The 20,331-nt window shown below is 56.6% G+C and overlaps 1 protein-coding gene across 5 annotated transcripts in view; it reads right to left on the reverse strand.

The window, feature by feature from the left end:
* GRID2IP (Grid2 interacting protein) overlaps positions 1–20,331 on the reverse strand; it is a 35,570-nt gene that overhangs the window by 13,960 nt on the left and 1,279 nt on the right. For 2 of the 5 annotated variants that reach the window (XM_024984878.2, NM_001192480.1), the window contains exons 2-8: positions 13,856–14,010; positions 5,856–6,104; positions 5,549–5,634; positions 4,696–4,765; positions 4,114–4,208; positions 3,667–3,850; positions 958–1,112 (exon numbers count right to left, since the gene is read on the reverse strand). In XM_024984878.2, coding sequence (XP_024840646.1) covers positions 958–1,112; positions 3,667–3,850; positions 4,114–4,208; positions 4,696–4,765; positions 5,549–5,634; positions 5,856–6,104; positions 13,856–14,010 — 994 coding nt within the window. Of the gene's footprint in view, positions 1–957; positions 1,113–3,666; positions 3,851–4,113; positions 4,209–4,695; positions 4,766–5,548; positions 5,635–5,855; positions 6,105–8,644; positions 9,231–12,762; positions 12,891–13,855; positions 14,011–20,331 lie in introns of those variants that run through there. The other 3 variants (XM_024984879.2, XM_059881309.1, XM_024984880.2) reach the window with 2 other exon arrangements.

The following is a 20,331-nucleotide window of genomic DNA, read 5'->3' on the forward strand; positions in this document are numbered from 1 at the left end:
TAGGGGATGTGCAGGCGGTCCAGAGCAGGTACCCAAGTTTGGCCCCCTTTGGATGCCCGCAGCCCACGTGCTGAGGTGTGTGTGGGCAGGTGGACTCACAGCAGTGGAATGGCATGAAGGGTCAGAGGCTGCACAGGGACCCACAGGCTCTCATGGGAGTCTGCGGTCTTCAGAGCCCACCAGGCAGGGTGAGCTCGCCATGTGCTCACAATCCAGGTCTGTAAACAGTGTCCACATGGACTCCTTCATCTGTGCCACCCTCTCTGGGGTGCAAAGCACAGCCACTGTGGTCACCTTCACATGCGGGTGAGAAACCGGAGACCCCCGGCGTCAGATGGGGTGTTTGAAGTCTAAGGTGGGACTTCCCTGGTGATTGAGTGGCTAAGACTCTGTGCTCCCAAAGCAGGGACCCCGGGTTCAATCCCTGGTCAGGGAACTAGATTCTACGTGCCGTAACTAAGAGTTCACATGCCACAACCAAAAATCCCACGTGCGGCAGGGAAGACCCAACACAGCCAAATAAATATTAAAAAAAAAAGTCTAAGGTTATCCTGCTTTAGGGATCAAGCTGGGAAAGTGCATCTGTGGAGCCAAGCAAGGGGCCAGCCTGGGAGTGTTAGGCATGTATCTACAGTCGAGTCTGACTCTCTGCGACCGCATGGACTGTACCTGCCAGGCTCCTCTGTCCATGGGGTTCTCCAGGCAAGGATACTGGAGTGGGTTGCCATTTCCTTCTCCAGGGCATCTTCCCGACCCAGAAATCGAACCTGTGTCTCTTTGTGTTTCCTGCTTTGGCAGGTAGATTCTTCACCACTGGGCCACTTGGAAGATGCTACCTAAAGAGCACAGGGGTGCCTCCGCGAGTGGGAGGGGCCAGGCCGGCTGTAAAGCCTCCCGGGTGAGAACAGGCATCCGGCTCTTCTCCTGGTGGGCGGGCCAGGGGGCAGGGCTGCTCACCGGTCATGGCCGTGTAGCCCAGGAAGCAGGCGATCTTCTCCTGGCAGAGTTCCTGCTCCTCGTAGGTTAGCAGCTGGTAGATGAACTGCCAGAGGACCTGCTTGGCCGGAGTGTCGAGCACCGGGTAGACATCGACGATGAGGGTGTCGATGTTCCTGGTCGGGGAGGCGGGTGCAGAGCGAGGAGTTCGTGACTCAGGGGCTTACCAGAGGGGCCAGGGTTGGGGACGGGGCCCTTCCCCTCCTTCCCCAGACAGAGAAGTGGGCGGGAAGGCTGGCTTTGCGGACAGCCTGCCGGACTCAAATCCCAGCTCTGCCACCTGCCAGCCAAGTGATCTTCTCCAATTACTCATTTCTCTGTGTCTCAGTTTCCTCCTCTGTTAAAATGGAGGACAAAAATAGTAGCTACCGGGAGTTCCCTGGTGGCTCATGGGTTAGGACTCTAGACTTTCACTGTTGTGGCCCAGGTTTAATCCCTAGCCGAGGAACCAAGATCCTGTAAACAGGGTTGCTTGGCCGGAGGGTGGGGGTGGGGAGTGAGGGGAAAGCATCTACCGCACAGAGCTGTTTGAAGATTAAAATACATAGAATGGGGACGTCCCTGGCAGTCCAGTGGTTAAGACTCCACACTGCCAATGCAGGGAGCACAGGTTCCTCTGGTCAGGGAACTAAATTCCCCCATGCTCCGGGGCCAAAATTTAAATTAAAAAAAAAAATGTATAGAACATATTTGGAAAACTGACTCAAGGGACTGGCAAATGATGGCCCAAGGGCCAAAATTTGGCCCTCCACCTGTTTTTATAAAGCAAGATTTACGGGAACATGGCCACCTGTACTGGTATATATTGTCTATGACCATTTTCAAGGGACAACAGCAGAGCTGAAGGGTTTCAGCTTTCAGTGGAGACGGTATGGCCTGCAAACCCTAAAATATTTGCTATCGGGCCCTTTCCAGAAACACTTTGCTGATCCCTGTTCCCATTGTGTGGAAAAAAATAAAACTGATCCTCATGTACCACCACACATAAAGATGAACCCTGGGTGGATAAAAGACCAAACTGTGCAAGGTATGATTATAAAACTAACAGCAGATAACGCAGGAGATTTCTTTTGACCAAGGAGCAGTGAAGGGCTTCTTGAATAAAAATTCAAAAGCCAAAGCCATAAGGCCACATATGCGTTGCCTGTGATGATACAAAATCAAGAAAACCTGGAGCTGATAATACTAGATATAATGGAAGTAATAAGAGAATAACAAATGGAAGAAGATACTTACAATGTCTAAAATCAACAAGGAATCAGTATCTGAAACATACAGGGAATTTTGGCCAATTTTAAGTTTTGCTTTTTGGAACTTCCTGTAATTTTTCCACATATATTTGTTCCACGGTTGGTGAAATCTGGAGATGCAGAACCCACAGATATTGAGGGTCAACTGTGGGTGTTACAACTTGGATGAATGCTATTGTTTCGTCGCTAAGTCATGTCTGACTCTTTCGACCCCATGGACCATAGCCAGGCTCCTCTGTCCATGGGATTTCCCAGGCGAGAATACTGGAGTGGGTTGCCATTTCCTTCTCCAGGGGATCTTCCCAACCCAGGGATCAGGGTCTCCTGCATTGTAGGCAGATTCTTTCCCACTGAGCCGCCAGGGAAGCCCGAGTGAATGCTGAAAACATGCTAAATGAAAGAAGCCAGACATAAAAGTCCACACGTTGGGACTTCCCTGGTGGTCCAGTGGTTAAGAGTCCGCCTGCCAGTGGAGGGGACATGGATTCGATCCGTGGTCCAGGAAGAATCCCACATGCTTCGGAGCAACTAAGCCCGAGAGTCACAACGATGGAGTCCATGCTCCGCAACAGGAGAAGCCCACGCACAGCAGCTAGAGAGTAGCCCCTGCTCTCTGCAACCAGAGAAAGCCCATGCACAGCAACCAGGACCCAGCATGGTCACAAATATAATAATTAAAAATTTTAAAAGTGGAAAAATAATTATAAAGAAGTCCACATATCGTATGGTTCCAGCATTTGAAATCTCCAGAACAGGGAAACCTACAGACAAAGAAAGTAGATTACTGGTGGTTTAAGGTGAAGGGGGCGTGGGGGAGGGGGAGGGGGTGGGAACAACTGTGAAGCGGTTGGGACTTCCTTTGGAGGTGATGAAAATGTCCTAAAACTGAATGTGGTGGTGGTTACAACACATTTGTGAACATACTAAGAACCAGCGCGTTGTACACTCAAATGCGTGAATTGTATGGTATGTGAATTACATTTCAACAAACATATACATTTTTGTTTAAACCGAAAAAGGTTATGAAGAAGTAATTGGCTTTGCAAAGACCAAGACAATGACCCTCTGGGCTGAGGCGTGTGAGAAACGCTCCTGCTGCCACTGAGATGGGAAAAGAAAGATGCTACTCCGACCTGAGCAGGGATGGGCTGGTCGTGAGTGCCCCTGGGTGGGTGTTTCGAGGGTCCTGCCAAACACACCGCAGGGACTCACTGTCTGCTTCAATTTACAGAGAGGGCTGGAGCTGGCCAGGTCACGTGGCTAGGAGGTGTCAGAGTTGGGGTTTGTTTAAGGCAGCTCAATGGCCCCCCCCCCCGCTCTCAGGGGAAGCTCAGGCAGGTGAGTGGTGGTGAGTCCTGGCAGGATTTGGGGTCCACCCCACAGCAGATCCCCACTGCCCCTGCCACCCTGGGGTGACCACCTGTGCTGGAAGAAGCTCTCGAGGGCCCGGCAGACCCCATAGCGCTCAGGGGGTGTGAGCAGGTGCTCCAGCTGCTGGCTGAAGGTCCTCCCCTGCACTCGGATGCTGGACGGAAGGATCTCTGCCACCCACTGCAGGGAGGTGAGCGCCGACGACGGGTTGGGGGAATCCATCGAGTCGGAATCTTCCAGGGAGCGGGTCACAGGAAAGAGAGGCACGAGTGAGCCGGTGTCCCCAGGCCAGGCAAGGTCTGCCCTTCGGCTGGGGCCAGGGGACCTCCCAAGCTGGGCTGAGGACGGGGCTGGAGGGGGAGCCCTGAGGCTCCCCAACCTGGGGAGGGAAGCTGCAAGGGGGAGCAGAGGCCTCGGTAGACTCAGGAATCCCACCCCTGGTGACCCAAGTAGGGGCTCCAGTGGCCAAAGCGGCCCAGGGCCACGGGCGCCTCACCGCTGGCGAATGGGACGAGCCCCTCCTCCACCACCAGCGTGGGCATGGCGCCGCTGCCCTGGAGCATGGACACCACCTTGTCGTGGGAGCAGTTCCTGCCAAGCAGAGGTGGCCCCGGAGGGACGGCCCAGTGTGACCCGAGCGCACAGCCAGCGGCCGGACACCCCTGTCCTGCTGGTGGAGGCCGCACAGCGAGGCCACATGTCGGCCTGAAGCCAGGGCCCTGCCTCGCCCATGCATTAACCTCCTCTGCAGGAGAAGCTCCAGGCCCAGGGCCAGCTGGACACTTGTGGGTACAGGAGGTGTCATGCCCCCATCCTCTCTGGGTAAGTTCCCCACCCTCCAAGGGAAAGACACACACGATCTATTCAACTCTTCGCCCCAAGCATGGAGCCTGGGTGTCTCCCAGTTGGAAGGACGATTTGACATCCTGGAGGCTAGGAGGGTGGATTCAAGACTTCCCATAGGAGGGGGGACAAACAGGGGACCAACTGGTCAGAGGCCTGTGGCCAGGATGTCCCAAGAGTCAGAAGTCCTGGGGGTTGTTTGCCACTAAGCTCCATGTCCCCAACAGCCTCTGACCTCATGTCCAGTCCATTGAGGAAGAGGATCTGGTCACCTGACTTGAGGGAGGCATTGTCAGCCGGGCTCCCTGGAAGCAAGGTGAGAGGGAGGGTCAGCTGAGCAGGGACCCACCCCAGGGAGCCCCGTGACGTCCTGTTTTACAGGCGAGAGGATGGGTGGGTGGCAGAGATCAGAGGAGCCTTTCTCACAGATCCATGTACCAGAGAGGTGAGATGCAGAAGGAGCTCAGCATCAGCAGCTGCACCCCCGGGGATGGGTCACTGGAGGTGTCGTGCTCAGGGAGGGGCTGAGGGGGCAGGACAGACCCAGTGACCCAGCCCTGCGGGTGGTGACACGGTGGGAGAGCTCAGTGCAGTGCTGGAGCCGTTTTCCCCGCAGAGAGCGTCCACAACGGAACGCACTTCCCCCCAAGAAATGAGTCTTCCCTCCCCCTGCCGACCCCTCACCCCCTCACCAGAGGGGCCCCGCAAGGAGGCATTCCTCCAGATGTCTCCATTCCACAGGGGCAGGCCAGGGGTGGAAGAGGGGAGTCCTTGGAGTCTGGATACTGGGAAGAGGCCCTGGAGCCCTGCGGCCTGCCCAGCAAGTGCCCAGTTCTCAGGGGGCAGTGGGCACAGGGAGGGTTGCCTGGGGGCCCAGGAAAGGTCTGAATGGAAAACTTGGCTCTAAGGTGACCCTGCACTTGGAGGGGGTTAGCCAGGACTGGGGAAGATGGGTGATCTGGGTCGGCTGCTCTGGGACTTAGAGGACACAGGCTCCTCAAGGTTGGGACCTGAAGAGGGGAGTGGCTGCTGACCATCGACCTCACAGGCTCCTTTGCCCCATTCTGAACAACCCACCCATCCCTCACCAGGCAGGACAGACTCGATCCAGACAGGTCCATGGCCACGTAGCGTGAAGCCGAAGCTCTTGTTGCCCTTGTAGACTCGGACTGTCCTGGGGAGAAAGAAGAGGTGGGGTGGGGATCGCTGAGTGTGCCTTTCTCTGGGGAGAGGAGCCCGCGGGGAGCAGGGGATGGCAAGGTCCCGCGTCCCGCTCCCCTTAACCTCTCCTGGACCCCAACCCCCAGGTGGCCCCGCTTCGCCCCCGCGCCCTCGGCCCGGGTCTCCATTCCTGAGCCCACCGACCGAGAGGCGTCCGCAGCCCGTCCCGGGTACCTGCGCGCGCCCCCGGGGCCCGCGCGGCCGCCCAGCAGAGAGGCGGCCTTGCGCGGGGGCGGCTCGTCGGGGCGGCGAGGGGCGGCGCTGGCGCGCGTGGACACCAGGAGGCGCTCGGGCCGCTCCTCGCTGCGGCTCCGGCGCAGCCGCTGCGCGCCCTGCGTCCGCCGCGCGCGGCACAGCTTGCCCAGCAGACCCTGAGACACCACCTCGTCGAAGCGCGCCCGGTGCTTCTTGGGGATGAAGATCCTGCGGGCGAGGACCACAGAATCGGCAAACTTCGTGGGCGCCGTGCTGGGCGCTCTCCTCCGCCCCGGAGTGGCCCCGGGCATCAGTGTCCCCCTCGGGACCTGGACTTGTGCCCTAGTGGGCCCGGGTCACACGAGGGCCGGGGCGCCCAGCTCGCTCCACTTGGGGAAAGCCTCCTTCCCCAGGTCCCCGTTACTCTGGACTCAGCGCCCTCCAAGCCCTTCCGTGAACCTGTTCCTCCTCTCGCCTTTGTCTTCCCATCTCTGGCTTCCCCGGACTCCCTCATGCCCTCACACCAGCCAGGCCAAGCCGCAGCCAGGGGTGCCCCCCGCCCCGCACCCCCCCCCCCCAGCCACCTTCTTCCTGCCTGATTCCAGGAGAAAACTCTGCTGGAGAAAACCGAAGCCACCATTCTCGCTGGGGTCAGACTTTGCCTAGACCCTCAGGAGACTCCCAGCCCCACCGTGGGCCCCCTGCCAGTCCCCTCAGCGCGGGCGGGGACCACAGCATCCAGTCCCGCTCCTACCCTTTGACCCAGCCTGTGGCCCCCGCCCAGCACACTCTGCTCTCCTAGATGACCTGGCTTCGCCCTTCAACACCCTTCCTCCAGTTTAGTCCAACATGTTTTAGGAAGTCCCTGCTATCAGTGCCAGCCAAGCGCTGGGCTTCAAAGCTGAAGGCACTGCGGTTCCTGCTCTGTGAGCGGTTGACCTGGAAGTGACGAGAGGCCTTGGGGAAGCTCGCACAGTCCCCTGTTGGAGTCCACAGCCTGGGACGTTTCCGTGGTGCCCCTGGGTCTCCTCTACAAGGTGGGAAGCTCTAGAAGACTGGGTCTGTAGCTCGGGTGTGAGCCACGGTGACCAGCCAGGGCTGAGCACAGAGTTAGGACTCAGTGAAGGAGGAAAGAGGGTGGTCCCGCAGTGGCCCCCCCACACCTCTGAGGAATGGCAGCGGTCAACATCCTGGGACTCCCTGGCCCCTGGCAGAGGATTCTCGGGCTCAGAGGGGGTCCATCTCATTCCAGGGTTGTGTGGCTGCCCACAGCTGAGGTGGAACCCGGGTTCTGGGCCCCCACATTGTCACCAGCCTCCCCTGAGGGCCCTTGAAATTCTGGTTGCTAGTGAGGCCTCCCTGGCTGCGTCCCAAGGTTCCCTTCCCTGTTCTCTGGACCAGGAGCCAGCGCCAAGGGCATGGGGGGAGGCAGGGAGCAGTGGCCTTGCAGCCAGCAGACATACAATCCCTCGGAGGTCACCCGGTGGCCCCCACTCAGCTCCCTTGATCTCCGTGGGTAGGTTTAATTAGGTCAGGTGGCTGCCTGGTGTGAGGGAAGGGATGTGCGTCCTTGGGGAGGAGGGTGCACCCGCTGTCTCGCCCCGTGAGCTCTGGTCCAAATCAGGACGTTCCAGGCAAGTGGGAGGCAAGAATGATGGCCTGTTCGGTTCTGCCAGAAGAGCCATCACCCGATACACTCATCCTTGCCCACCCCAGTGATTCCCGAAAATCCAGCGCCTCAGCCGCATTCCCTGGATGGTCCTTCAAGGTCTGCAGAGCCAGACGTCTCCGTCTGCTGGCCTGCACGGTCCCTGCCCACCTCTTGCCCAAGCAAAGCAGAGGTGACAGGTGCGAAAGTGTCTGCTTCACCCTTTGGGCTCCAGCCTCAGGCTCTAGAATCAACCCAACAGCCACAGCCCCTAGGTCCAACCCTCTAGCAGCAGTTAGAAAGGGCCTCCCCCACCCCCACAGTGGGAACCAGGGTGAGTCACCAACTGCCCCTGTGGGAGAAGGCTGGGTGCCCTCTGCTCTCCTCCGTGTCCGTAGGGCTGAGATGGGAGCCTAGCCTGTCTGGTGTGCCAGACGCCCTTCCTGGCTGGTGTGGGCCCTCCGTGCGCCTCAGTCTGGCCCATGCACTCCAGCCCTGGGTCTGCTCCGAACTGACAGCCCCGGCAGATCCAGGTGCAGTGGGGCCTCATGGACCACTGTGGCTGATGGACTGACGCCCCTTTGAACCGACGGCCCGACTACAGCTGTCCCCAGTCTCCCAGGTCCCTGCTGTGCCGGCAGGCTTCTCTGTGGCCACGGGGCTCTTTGGGAGGCCACCCGGTGACCCTGCACTCAGAGTTAGTCTGTTCTCTTAGGGGGCCAGGGCCAAATCCAACTCCAGATTCCCACTGGGGGCTCCCACAAGGCCCTCTCTCTCCATCACCGTCTCTGCCTCGCTCTCTGTCTAGTTCCCTGGATCTGTCCAGTCACAAGAAGGAAAGAGGAATTTTCAATTCCATCCTTGGTCCCCACCTCGCATCCCGACCCCTAGGGCGGCAGGCCAGTGCCCACAGCGGGGAACCCCCTCTTTAATACCTTCGGGTTTATGTCCACCCTCCCAAGCCCCTGCCCCCAGTCAAGCTGGCTCGCTGGGTACGCACAGAGCAGGGAAGCCCCTCGGTGCCCGAGCCCCACCCCTTTTCAAGTCAGCCGGAGGCGGGTCCGTCGCACCAGGGCGCGCGGTTCCCGGGGGCTCGGTACGCGCGGTTCGGGGAAACTACCGAAAGTGCCGAGAGAAGCCCTGGTCCTTCCCCATCTGGAGTCGGCGACGGCGGCGCGCCAGGTGCCAATTGCCCGGGGGTGCGGAGCCGGGAGCGGAGCGAGGGCGCGGCGACTCCACGCGCCTCTGCCCGGCGAGCGCGCTCAGCCCCTCCCGAGCAGGCTGGGCCCGCGGCCCCGCGCCCGCCCCTCTCGGGTGGCCCCGCCCCGCCCCGCCCCTCCGGGAACTCTCCCGTCCGCTCCTCGCGAGCTGGGGCCGTTCGAGCCGCTCCTCGGCCTCCTCTGGCCCGGGTCCACGAGCCCTTCCCCAGGCGCCTCGCCTCTGATCCCTCGGGCTGCAGCGCCCCGGAGAGTCCCCCGCACCGGCCGCGAGACCGATCCCGACAGTTCAGAGGAAGCTCCGATTGCCTTATGTAGAGTCAGGGAAGGCTTTCTGGAGGCGGTGGCCTTTATGCTGGGACTCAAGGACTCAGCCGGTGTCAGCCAGGGAGACTTTCGCCACTCACCCAGGGGGAAGCTCCAAAGAAGAAGAGGCTAGAGAGGGAGGCCTTGAATGCCCTTGTCAAAGCTCAGCCTGCACTCATGACAACAGAGAGGAGCCATGGGAGGGTCTAAGGGTTTAAGAGGAGGTGGAGGGACCCTGAAGGTTTTGGTACACCAGGGGTGGGGTGATGCTGAGAGGGGCACAGTGAAGGCTGTTAGGATGGGATAAGCGGCCAATTTCTAAGGAGTAGTAGTTAATGAGACCTGGGGGCAAGTGAGGAGGGGGCAGGTGAGGGTGGTGGGGGGGGAATAGGGGGTCTCCCTGAGATGAATGTGTTCTACTGGAGAGGAGAGGGGAGGACCAGCAAGGGAGGAGATGGAGCTAAGAAGAAAGGGGCATCAGGTCCCTTCTGGGCCTGCCACTCTCTGGTATCTGAGCAGGAGCTGACCCCAGGGACCCCACTGCATGGTCATGAGTCCTGGCTTCGGGTTGAAAAGGCGAGAATCTGAGTTCTAAGGACCAACAGATAGATGTGAAAACCACCCAGGGCATCCTGGGGAGGGGCTTCTCAAGGACCACTCCACGGGGTATGTGTGTGTGTGGGGGTCATCACGAGGCTCTCTCCCACCAGGAGGCGGCCACCACCCAGACAGGCTGGAACGGCAGAGGCAGGAACCCCCGGGGACTCAGCCTCTGTCTCAGTCTTGCAGGGAGCACCTTTCAGGGTCCTCCTGTGGACTCCTGTGGGAGGCCCCTACAGACCCGAGGGTCAGTCTCCCTGCTCCGTCCAGGCCATGCTGCCCAGCACATTTCAGCCCCCCTGCCTGGCCCCAGTGAGGCCCCCACCCTGGCGTGACCTCATGGAGCTGCACTTCTCTCCTGGAGCAGCAGGGAGCTAGAGCTTGTCTTCACTTGGGGTCCTCTGGGGCCTGGCCTCAGCCCTGCTCACGGTGAGCACAGCTCCCTGCATCCAAGCACGCTCACCATCCCATCATGACAGAGCCCTTCCTGGTGGTCGTGTGCCAGCTGTGACAGCCCAGCACCCGGAACCAGGCCCACCCAAGGACCATGACGACTCCACGTGTCTGTGGGCACTGGAGATGTGACCACGGAGAAGATGCTCCTGCTTGAATCTGGACACAGTCAGCCATGCACACACTGCTGTGGGGCCACCTCAAAGCTGGCGCCTCTGACCCAAAGCAGCACGAGGTGGGCCGGGCTGGCCTTTGCTGAAGCATCTGCCCTAGCAAGAGGGTACTACCAAAGGGCAGATCATACTCGGGCAGGGCTTCTCAATTGGGGGTGACTTTACCCCTCAGATGACATTCGGCACTATCTGGGGACAGTTTTGGTTGTCACAAAATGACAAGCGGGAGGAGGGTGTGCTATGGCATCTGGTGGGAAGAGGCCAGAAATGCTGTAAGCTAAGTACAGGAGCGCTCCCAACAACAGAGAATCATGTTGCTAGTGCTGGGGCTGAGAGACCTCTCTAGGGAGAAAGAGACCTCCCCCAGCGTAAACCAGTTTAATCGAGCATGTGCTAGATGCCTGGCACTGCTTCTGACACGCTGTCACCGAATTTTCCAGATAACCTTGTGTGATGTTGTCTCTGACACTTGTCATTAAAGCAGAAGAGGGCGAAGGAGGTGCTGGAACGCTAAAGCCCAGTTTCTCAATGCATCTCTTTGCTGCCTGCAGTTGGCAGTGTCTGTTTGCATGCTTTCCCACCAAGAACCCCGCTGGGAGCGCATGGGAATGATCAACCCTGTTTTATGGATAAACTGTTGAGGTTAGTGAATCTGCTCAAGGTCACACTGTCCGTGAGTGGACTGGGGGTTCAAGCGAGGTCTGCCAGGACTCAAAACCCAGCTTCCCCAACCACCTCAGTGGCTTCCCTCACCCTCCCCTCCCCTCTACCCGATCCTTCCCTTCTTTGCCTGTTTCCTGAAACACTAGCAGGGTACGGAGCCCACTTTGCTTGCCTGTTCCCTCTCAACCGCGTCACACTTTCCGAACTCCTTGGCCTGTCCTAATTAGAAAGTCATTTTTATCACTTCATCAAACTGGGATCCCTTTGGGGACAGACCCAAATCAGGCTCTGAGCCACAGGAGTAACTGCCGTCGTAAAGAAAGATAAGACCCTCTACTTACACTGCTGCCACTGACCCAAATCTCACCCTCGGTGCCACACTAAGATGAAGAGGCCACGTTGGCCAAGACTGATGCAAGTTGCGGATGGACATGCTCCCCGTATGCGCTGTCCTGTAGGGCGGCCACCAGCCAGATGGGGCCACTCCATACTTGCCGTGTGGCTGGTGAGACTGTGAAGCTGAATTTTAAATTGCATTTTATATTAAGTTTCATTTTAGAGAGTGACATGTGGCTAGTGGCTACTGCTCTGGCTGACCCAGCTTCACGGTCTCACTGCTTCTTCTTTCTCCGCAAGTCCTCTGCTTTGGCCCCTGGACCACCCTCAGAAGCTGCGTGGTGGTGTAAGTGGTTCCAGCCTTGGTCAAGCGTGCACACGCACCTGCACACGTGTGTCTTCATCTACCCCAGGTGGCCAGGTTGTCGCACTTCACTGTCCTCGGTCGCAGGGTCAGAGCCCTACCAAAGCAGGGTGACTCACAGCTAGGCACGGTTGGTACTTGAGGTTGGGCTCCACAAGGCGGCACTCTCACCTTGGCATTCTGGGGTTCCCCTCTGTAGCTGGATGCCTGGCCCTGATGAGCTATCTTCCCTCCTCCACAGGACACATGGCTGCACCCCACTGGTCGCTGTGCAGCCCTGGAACTGCCGCCTCCTCTGGCCACCCTGCCCTGACTGCCCTGTGCTGCCCTTCAGCTGGTGCTCAGCTCTCAGAATCACAGAAAACCGACTCTATGCCATTCCTCCGTGCCTTCTCGGAGCTCTCTCAGGAAGGGGCTGCATGAGGATCACCACTTGACCCCTAGAACTTAGTCCATCAGCCCCTGGAGCCCGGTGGTGGGGGTGGGGAGTGGGGGGATGGGGGCGGAAGCCACGGCTGCCAAGGGACCCCTCTCTCTGCAGAGCCCAGCTGGGCGCCGCCCCCTCCTCCGGCAGCCTCCCCAATTTTCCTGTCGCACTTGACACGCGCTGACAACAGAGGCTGCTGTTTCATCTTCCCCAGCGGCGCCCCGGGGACGCTGCGGGGACCGGGCATCCCCAGGGGTCCAGCGTTCCCGCTTCCCAGGCTCTCAATCGAGCACGCCCAAGGGGGCGCCCCCTCTGCCCACCCGCTCTTCCTGACCCGCTGCCAGCAGCTCTGGACGAGCGGTGGACGGGAAAGGCAGGCACGGGGGCTGTCCCAGGAGTCAGACTGGCTGGCCCGGCGGAGGCGGCGAGGACGGAAGCCCGGGCAGCGCCGAAGGGAGGACCGATGAGGCGGACCGCGAGGGCCTCCGGCTGCTAAGAGCCGTCAGACACGCGTACCAACTTCCCCGGGGACAGCCTGGCCGCCCGGCCCCTGGCCCAGCCCTGGTCCGGAGGGGCGGGGCTGCCGGCCCCAGGGAGCCCTTCGGTTCCAGCGCATCATCTCTGAAAATTTGTTTCTAGATGTAACTTTTTTTTTTTCCTCTCCGGATTTTCCCGGCAAGGGGCAGACCCCTAACTCACCCCAGGCAGCTCATGGTGGCCTCTTTCGGTGGCCTTCTGTGCTCCGCTGCAGAGCAGAGGCGCGGCGACCGGCTTGGGGAGTGGGGGTGGCCAGCCCGGTCCCTGACATTGGCCAGGCCCACAGGGAGGGGCAGGCTGCGGGGTGAATGGCAGCGAGGGGAGGGGACGGGCTGAGCCCAGGAGCGGGAGGGGCGGGCTGGGGGAGCCGGCGCCTGCCCTGGAGGCAGGGGGTGCAGAGCCAGCCCCGCAGGATCCGGGCGGGGAACACTCCACTCAGGCCCAGGGAGGTCTGATCAAAGCAGTGCAATGCGGGGCAGGATGGGGGTGGAGGTCAGGGGGCTGGGGAGAGTCACAGGACCTACCAGGAGATTTTTTTTCCCCCTGAAGAATGAATTTAGAGTCCAAAGCTGAGCAGAAAGTGTTCAGTCAATTGGTTCATGTTCTTGTGAATGCTACTCATGTGCTGTGTGACTTTGGGGCAGTCCCTTAACCTCTCTGAGCCACAGTCTCCCTCTGGAACGGGGACAATGATAGTACTGGTGGGATTCAGTGAGAAAGTGTTCCTCTGGGGCCCTAGTGAGGTTCTTGGCTCCCGGCTGGCATCATCAAAGGGCAGAGCGAACACATTGTCACCAGGATTCGGGGGCGGGGGTGGGTACCAGGGATCAGGATGGGCCCAGCACAGTCCCATTCCTGCGGCGAACTGTGACGCAGCAGTTTCTGGCCCTCGAACTGTGCCATTATTCCCTCTCAGTGAAGAGCTATGGGCATCTTGGTGATAACGTTGGAGGCTTCTGTGGTCTGGGTTTGGGACAGAGCAGGGCAGCGGGAGGTGGATCTTCTCTGCAGCCCGTCCCAGTCCAGCAGTTGGCAGCCCTTCTTTCTCACTCAAAGTGACACCCTGGCAGCGGCAGCACCAATAGCTGTCCTTTCCAGGGTCAGCCTTTGGGGTCACTGACACAAAACCCTAGTTTTGGGGCAATGGGGTGTTTGGGGTCCAGCTCAGGGGCTGACCACGCAGCAGCAGCAGCACCTGGGGTGGAGGCAGGAGAACAGACACCCCTGCCCACCCATCCCAACTCTGAATAAGTACCTGAGGTTCTCCAGGAGGGGCCCTCGGGCCTCGGTGGGCAGCGCCAGGGTGAGCGCCCACACCAGCTCGTCCACCCGTTGCTCCGCCGCAAACTGCTTCAGAGCAGCAAACACCTGCTCCTTGGCGGTTGGCTGGTCCCCCAAGGTCTCATCCACCTGCGGGGAGGGGTCTGATGAGTGGCCCGAGGGCCCCAGGGTAGAATGCTGGGGAATCAGTACCCCCTCTCCCTCCCTCCCTCAGGACAGCGGGCGTGGCAGTGCTGCCTGGGCCCCGCTGTGCGCTCCTCACCCAGACCCGGTCAGACCCCACAGCAGCCCCCATGAGGTGGGCTGGGCCAACGTCTTCATTTCTATCGAAGGGAACTGAGGCCGCTAGAGGTAAGGTGACCTGGCCAAGGCTGTAGGGTCAGGACTCAAACCCAGAGATGGCCCATCTACTGACTATTGTGAGGATCAAAGGAATCGATCTGTGAGCTTAAACACGTGCCAGGCGCTCGGTAATTGCTAGTTACTATTATTGTAATACTCTACTCCCTTCCACCATGCTGCGAGCCGAAAGATCACACAGAGAATGCTCTGGCTCCACGAGATAGCCCCGGAACACGCCTCGCTCCGCATTCTGACTCCCTTAATGCTCTCTCCGGATCTGTTTTCTTCACCTTTGTGTACAAAGCGGCTGATGTGGGACACAGCACATCTGCTCAGAGGATTCTGTATGACCACTGGACATGGGCAGCTCAGTGACAGTGTCCAAAGCCTAAAAATGCACCTGTCATTTTACCCCACGATCCTGCACCTGGGAACGTATCCTCGACGTGTCCTGACAATCGCACGATGACGTATGAGTGAAGAGATACTGAGATGTTGGAAGTAGTATAAATATCTGACATTATGGCTAAACAGTTGTAGCACATCCACTTGGGGGATAGTTGTCTTTCCTTGGCTATGCAGCCAAGATGGAAGGAAGTCCCATATCAGGTGGGAGTCGAGACCCTGGTCCTAATGGTGCAGCCTTGGGCAATTGGAGGCTGTTGCCCAGGGCTTTGGTTCTTGAAGGAATGAGGCGGAGATGTGGAGACATGGAGCGCACGCAGGGCTGTGACAGAGCCCTGTAGTGCGCCCTGAGCGGACTCATCCTGAAGGCTGATTAGGACAGTTGTGCTCTAGGTTGCACATTCTTTCTTGGTTCTAAGCCGAGGAGAAGCGGGTGACAGAGAATGAGATGGCTGGATGGCATCACCAACTTGATGGACAAGAGTCTGAGCTAACTCCAGGAGATAGGGAAGGACAGGGAGTTATGGTGTGCTGCAGCTCATGGAGTCACCAAGAACTGGACATCACTTAGCAACTGAACAAGAGGAGGTCTCCAGTGCTGACTCTATGAACTGTTCCTCCCCCAAATTTCTTTTCTGCCCACGTGAGTAGAGTCAACTTCTGTTGTTTCGCAGCCAAGTTCACTCCATACTCTGCAATATTGGGTACCATTGATTCCAGGGTGAGCACTTTTTTTTCCAAACTGTGGGGCATGTGGGATTTTAATTCCCTGACTAGGGATCAAACTCATACCCTCTGCGCTGAAAGGTGGAGTCTTAGCCACTGGACCACTGGGGGAAGTCCCTGTGTTTTAAATTTTAGCATCTCTGAGATCACTTTGTGCCCTGTGGCTAGCTGTCATTCCTGTGCGTGTATGAATTTGGTCATAGGTCTTATATTATTACTTCCACAGAGTTATATACATTGCCTGTACTAAATATGTCCAAATAAGTCTAAAAGCCCTCTATCACCAACTACAAATTAAGTGACAAGAAGATAAGGAAGCACGTGTCATGGGTTAGGTGGCTGGTAATGGACAGTGTCTAAGGTTTGACGCAATGTGGTACCATTTGGTCGGAGAGAATGATGCTGTAGGTCTTTATTTAAAGACCGTGGAATGAGGAGTGATGGCTAACGAGTGCAGGCCTTCTTTCTGGGTAATTATGATTATGCTCAGTCGTGTCTGACTCTTTGCAGCCCCATGGACTGTAGCCTGCCAGGCTCTTCTGCCTGTGGAATTTTCCAGACGAGAATACTGGAGTGGGTGCCATTTCCCACCCGAAGGTATCTTTCCAACGCAGGGATCAAACCCTCACCTGTGTCTCCTTCATTGGCAGGTGGATTCTTTACCACTAGCACCACCTGGAAGCCCTTCTAGGTATGATGAAAATGTTCTAAAATTGTGGTAATGGTTGCACAGCTCTGTGAATATACTAAAAACCACTGAACACACTTTAAATGAATAATTTGTATGGTATGTGAATATATCTTGATAAAGCTGTTATAAAATAATGGAAAATGTTTGTGAGAGACAGGCAAGGTTTCAAATAGAACACACAGTGTTACATTTTTATCAGAGATAATTATGCACAGGTCTGCAGAGGGAATATGCAGTAAAGTTCATAGTGATTTTGATTATTTTTATGTCAATGCTTTCCTTTTTTTTTTTTTTTAAATTTGTCCACTTGGCATATGAGATCTTAGTTCCCTGACCAGTGATCGAACCTGTGCCCCCTGCATGGAAGCTTAGAGTCTTAACCCCTGGACCACCAGGGAAGTCCCTAGGTTCCCATTTTATTTTTTAGGCAGTGAGCTTATATGACTTATACAGTCAGGAAAAGGCATGCATGTTATCATTGTTCCCTTTACTTCTTTATTTTTTAACCGTTGTAAAAATGCACATAACATAAACTTTACGTGCCAGCAAAGGTCTGTCTAGTCAAGGCTATGGTTTTTCCAGCGGTCATGTATGGATGTAAGAGTTGGACCATAAAGAAAGCTGAGTGTCCAAGAATTGATGCTTTTGAACTGTGGTGTTGGAGAAGACTCTTGAGAGTCCTTTGGACTGGAGGGAGATCCAACCAGTCCATCCTAAAGGAAATCAGTCCTGAATATTGATTGGAAGGACTGATGCTGAAACTGAAGCTCCAATACTTTGGCCACCTGATGCGAAGAACTCATTGGAAAAGACCCTGATGCTGGGAAAGATTGAAGGCAGGAGGACAAGGGGATGACAGAGGATGAGATGATCGGATTGCATCACTGACTCGATGGACATGAGTTTGAGTAAACTCCAGGAGTTGGTGACGGACAGGGAAGCCTGGTGTGCTGCAGTCCATGGGGTCGCAAACAGTCGGACACCACTGAGCGACTGAACTGAACTGAAGATAAAATTTACCACTGCAACCATTTTAATATGTACAGGTCAGTGGCATTAAGTACATTCACCATGTGGTATAACCATAACCACTCTCCAGTTCCAGGACGTTCTCATCCTCCCAAATGGAAACCCTGCACCCATTCAGCAGTCACTCCTCATTCCCCACTTCCCCAGCCCTGGGGAAACCACTAATCTATTTTTCAGCTTCTTTGGATTTGCTTATACTGAGTATGTCTCATGGCTGGAATCTTATAGTATGTGGGCTTTTCTGTCTGGCACTGTTACTTTTAAAATGGAGCAGTTAACCACTGTCTGTCCACACTCCAGCAGATTCCCTGCCTTGTTAGTCGAGGGTCTGGGGGTGCCTCTGGGTGCTGACATCCTGAGCCGACCCTGAAGCAGGGGTGGGAGGCTGGGTGACTGGGCGAGCCCGGGAGGTGGCCATGCTTCTCTCTTAGGCCCATGTGGGTCCCAACTTCAGCCAGAGCCGGGGCTGTTCATTATCCCTTCCACTCACCTCCAAACGTATCAACAAGCCCCTCATCTTTCCCCTCCACCCCCCACTCTCAGACGATGAAGAACTGGCCCCCTTCCTGGGCAAGGCCAACCCACAAGGCCACCGAGTCACCAGAGTCCCCACTCTCTCTTCCTGCCACCTACTTGTCATTCAGCTCTCAGCTTGAAAGTTCCCTCCTCAAGGAGCGTTTCCTGACCACTTTGATCAAGTGGCCCCCAAGACTCTCTCATCTCCCTGTTTATTTCTTCCCTTCAGTGATCATCATCTGAAATAGCTAGTTTATTGAATTGTCCATAGACTCAATGGACGTGAGTTTGAGCAAACTCTGGGAGATAGTAAAGGACATGGAAGCCTGGCGTGCTGCAGTCCATGGGGTCACAAAGAGTCAGACACGACTGAGCGACTGAACAACAACAACATCACTTTGTCCACGTGCTTGTTTCCCACAATGCGTGATGGCAGGCTCCCCTCTTGGTCCTGTGCACAGCTGTGTCCCCACTCCTTGCTGGTCAGAGGGCCGTAAGCAACAACAGCAAAATGCATGGACTTCAGTGACTCTACTGCCTCCTTCCCTTTTGCTCATACCAATTGTTCACTTCTCTCCCCACCTATAAATAAATCAGTAAACTCCTCCCTTTACTCCACAACCCTATCATCCTTTTCTTTCTGTCCAGAGTGTCGACCCTGGCTATTTTCATACAACTGTGCTGACCTGCTGCAATCTCCCCCAGCCCTTGCCACAAGCGCTCCCTGATGCCGCTGATCTGGCCGAGGACCCCAGACGGCCCTTGATCGCGCATGATCTCCAGCTCGTGGTTTGCCCCTGAACGTCAGAATTGTATATACAACTGCTTCCTAAATGGCAGCACGGGTGGGTGAGGAAAGGCTTCCCAGAGAGGGTGACATCACAGAGGGTGAGCAGGTACTAGCAGGCGGCTTCGAGGGCACCCAAGCCAAGGCCACGTTCTGTGCACAGCTGAGTCCTAGCAACTGCACCCCAGATCTCCTTCACCAGATGAGACCTCGGCCCGAGACGCAGACCTGACACGTTACTCCTGTCCAGGCTGAGCACAGGGCCTGGTGCGCTCAGGGAGCGTTTACAGAGCTGAACCAAAGAGCTGTAGGCGGCCGGCCGTTCTCAAGGCGCGCGGGGCAGGCTGCAGCACCAGTCACCCCCTCCTCCAGAACCCACCAGGCCCAGGGAGGTCAGTGGCTTTGAAGCCAAAGCCAGCTGCAGCCTCGATTCAAAGGAGAACATGACTCTCTGGAAAGATGTTTTATGTAAGAAAGAGGAAAAAATAGCTCCTCCCTCCTGGGGCCCCGCCACAGCGCGGTTTTGGTGTCAGCTATTACCCAGACGCTCTCAACCTACATCGAAGCATGAGGCACCATCACGGGACACTAATGGATTTTCTATTAAATATCAGGCTCTGCGAGGAGGAAAAACTGGGGCAGGGAGAGTGTTGGCGAGAACCCGAGAGCTGATTGTCGGAAGCCGGTGGGGGGGGCTCCACAGCTGCCCTTGATCTTCCGGAGGTGGTCTTTTCTGGGGATTTGTGGAGCTGCTTGGCGAGCTCTAACCAGAATCCACCACTCCCTGTTCCCCCTTGTCAGAAAATGCACTGAAGCTGACCTGGGCAGCTGGTCAGATTCCTCCCTAGGCCACAACCTGACTGTTTCCTCACCAAGTCCACTCTGCCCATCTGGGGGCTCTGATCACCTCTCTTCTGACTCCCCAGGGATTGGATGGAATCCGGGGCAGACTTTTGGGTCTACAGTGAGTCATCTGGGATCACAGCAGACTTTACCAGTTGCTATGGTCTGAATGTTTGTGTCCCCCCCCCTCTCCAAAATTTGTGTGTTGAAAATCTAATGGCCCAGGTGATGATGGTATTAGGAGGTTGGGCTGTTGGGAGGTGACTAGGTCATGAGGGTGGAGGTCTCATGAATGAAATTAGTGCCCTTATAAAAGAGCCTCAGGGATTTGCTGCAGTCTGGTGGTTAAGACCTCACCTTCCAGTGCAGGGGGTGCAGACTTGATCCCTAGTTGGGGAGGTAAGACAGTCCACATGCCTCTTGGCCAAAGAAAACCAAAACAGAAAACAGAAACAATACTGTGAATTCAATAAAGACTTAAAAAAAAAATGGTACACATAAAAAAAACTTTTTTTGAAAAAAAAAAAATAAATAAATAAAAGAGCCCCAAAGAGATCCCTTGCCCTTTTCACCATGTGAGGACAAAACCAGAAGTTTGCAATCCCAAGCAGGCCCTCACTCAAGCATGTTGGCAACCTGTTCTCAAATCTCATGCCTCCAGAGCTGTGAGAGGGAAATTCCTGTTGCTTATAAACCGCCCAGTCCGTGGTAGTTCGGTTATGGCAGCTGGAACAGATTGAAGCACCGCTGCTGCTGCTAAGTCGCTTCAGTCGTGTCCGACTCTGTGTGACCCCATAGACGGCAGCCCACCAGGCTCCCCCTTCCCTGGGATTCTCCAGGCAAGAACACTGGCGTGGGTTGCCATTTCCTTCTCCAATGCATGAAAGTGAAAAGTGAAAGTGAAGGCGCTCAGTCGTGTCCGACTCTTCTCGACCCCATGGACTGCAGCCCACCAGGCTTCTCTGTCCATGGGATTTTTCAGGCAAGAATACCGGAGTGGGTTGCCATTGCCTTCTCTGATTAAGGCACCAGGGCTCACCAATGTTTCTAGGGGCTTCCTTATAGCTCAGTCGGTAAAGAATCCGCCTGCAATGCAGGAGGCCTGGGTTCG

This window comes from Bos taurus, chromosome 25 (assembly GCF_002263795.3).
Source record: "Bos taurus isolate L1 Dominette 01449 registration number 42190680 breed Hereford chromosome 25, ARS-UCD2.0, whole genome shotgun sequence".
Taxonomy (NCBI): Eukaryota; Metazoa; Chordata; class Mammalia; order Artiodactyla; family Bovidae; genus Bos; species Bos taurus.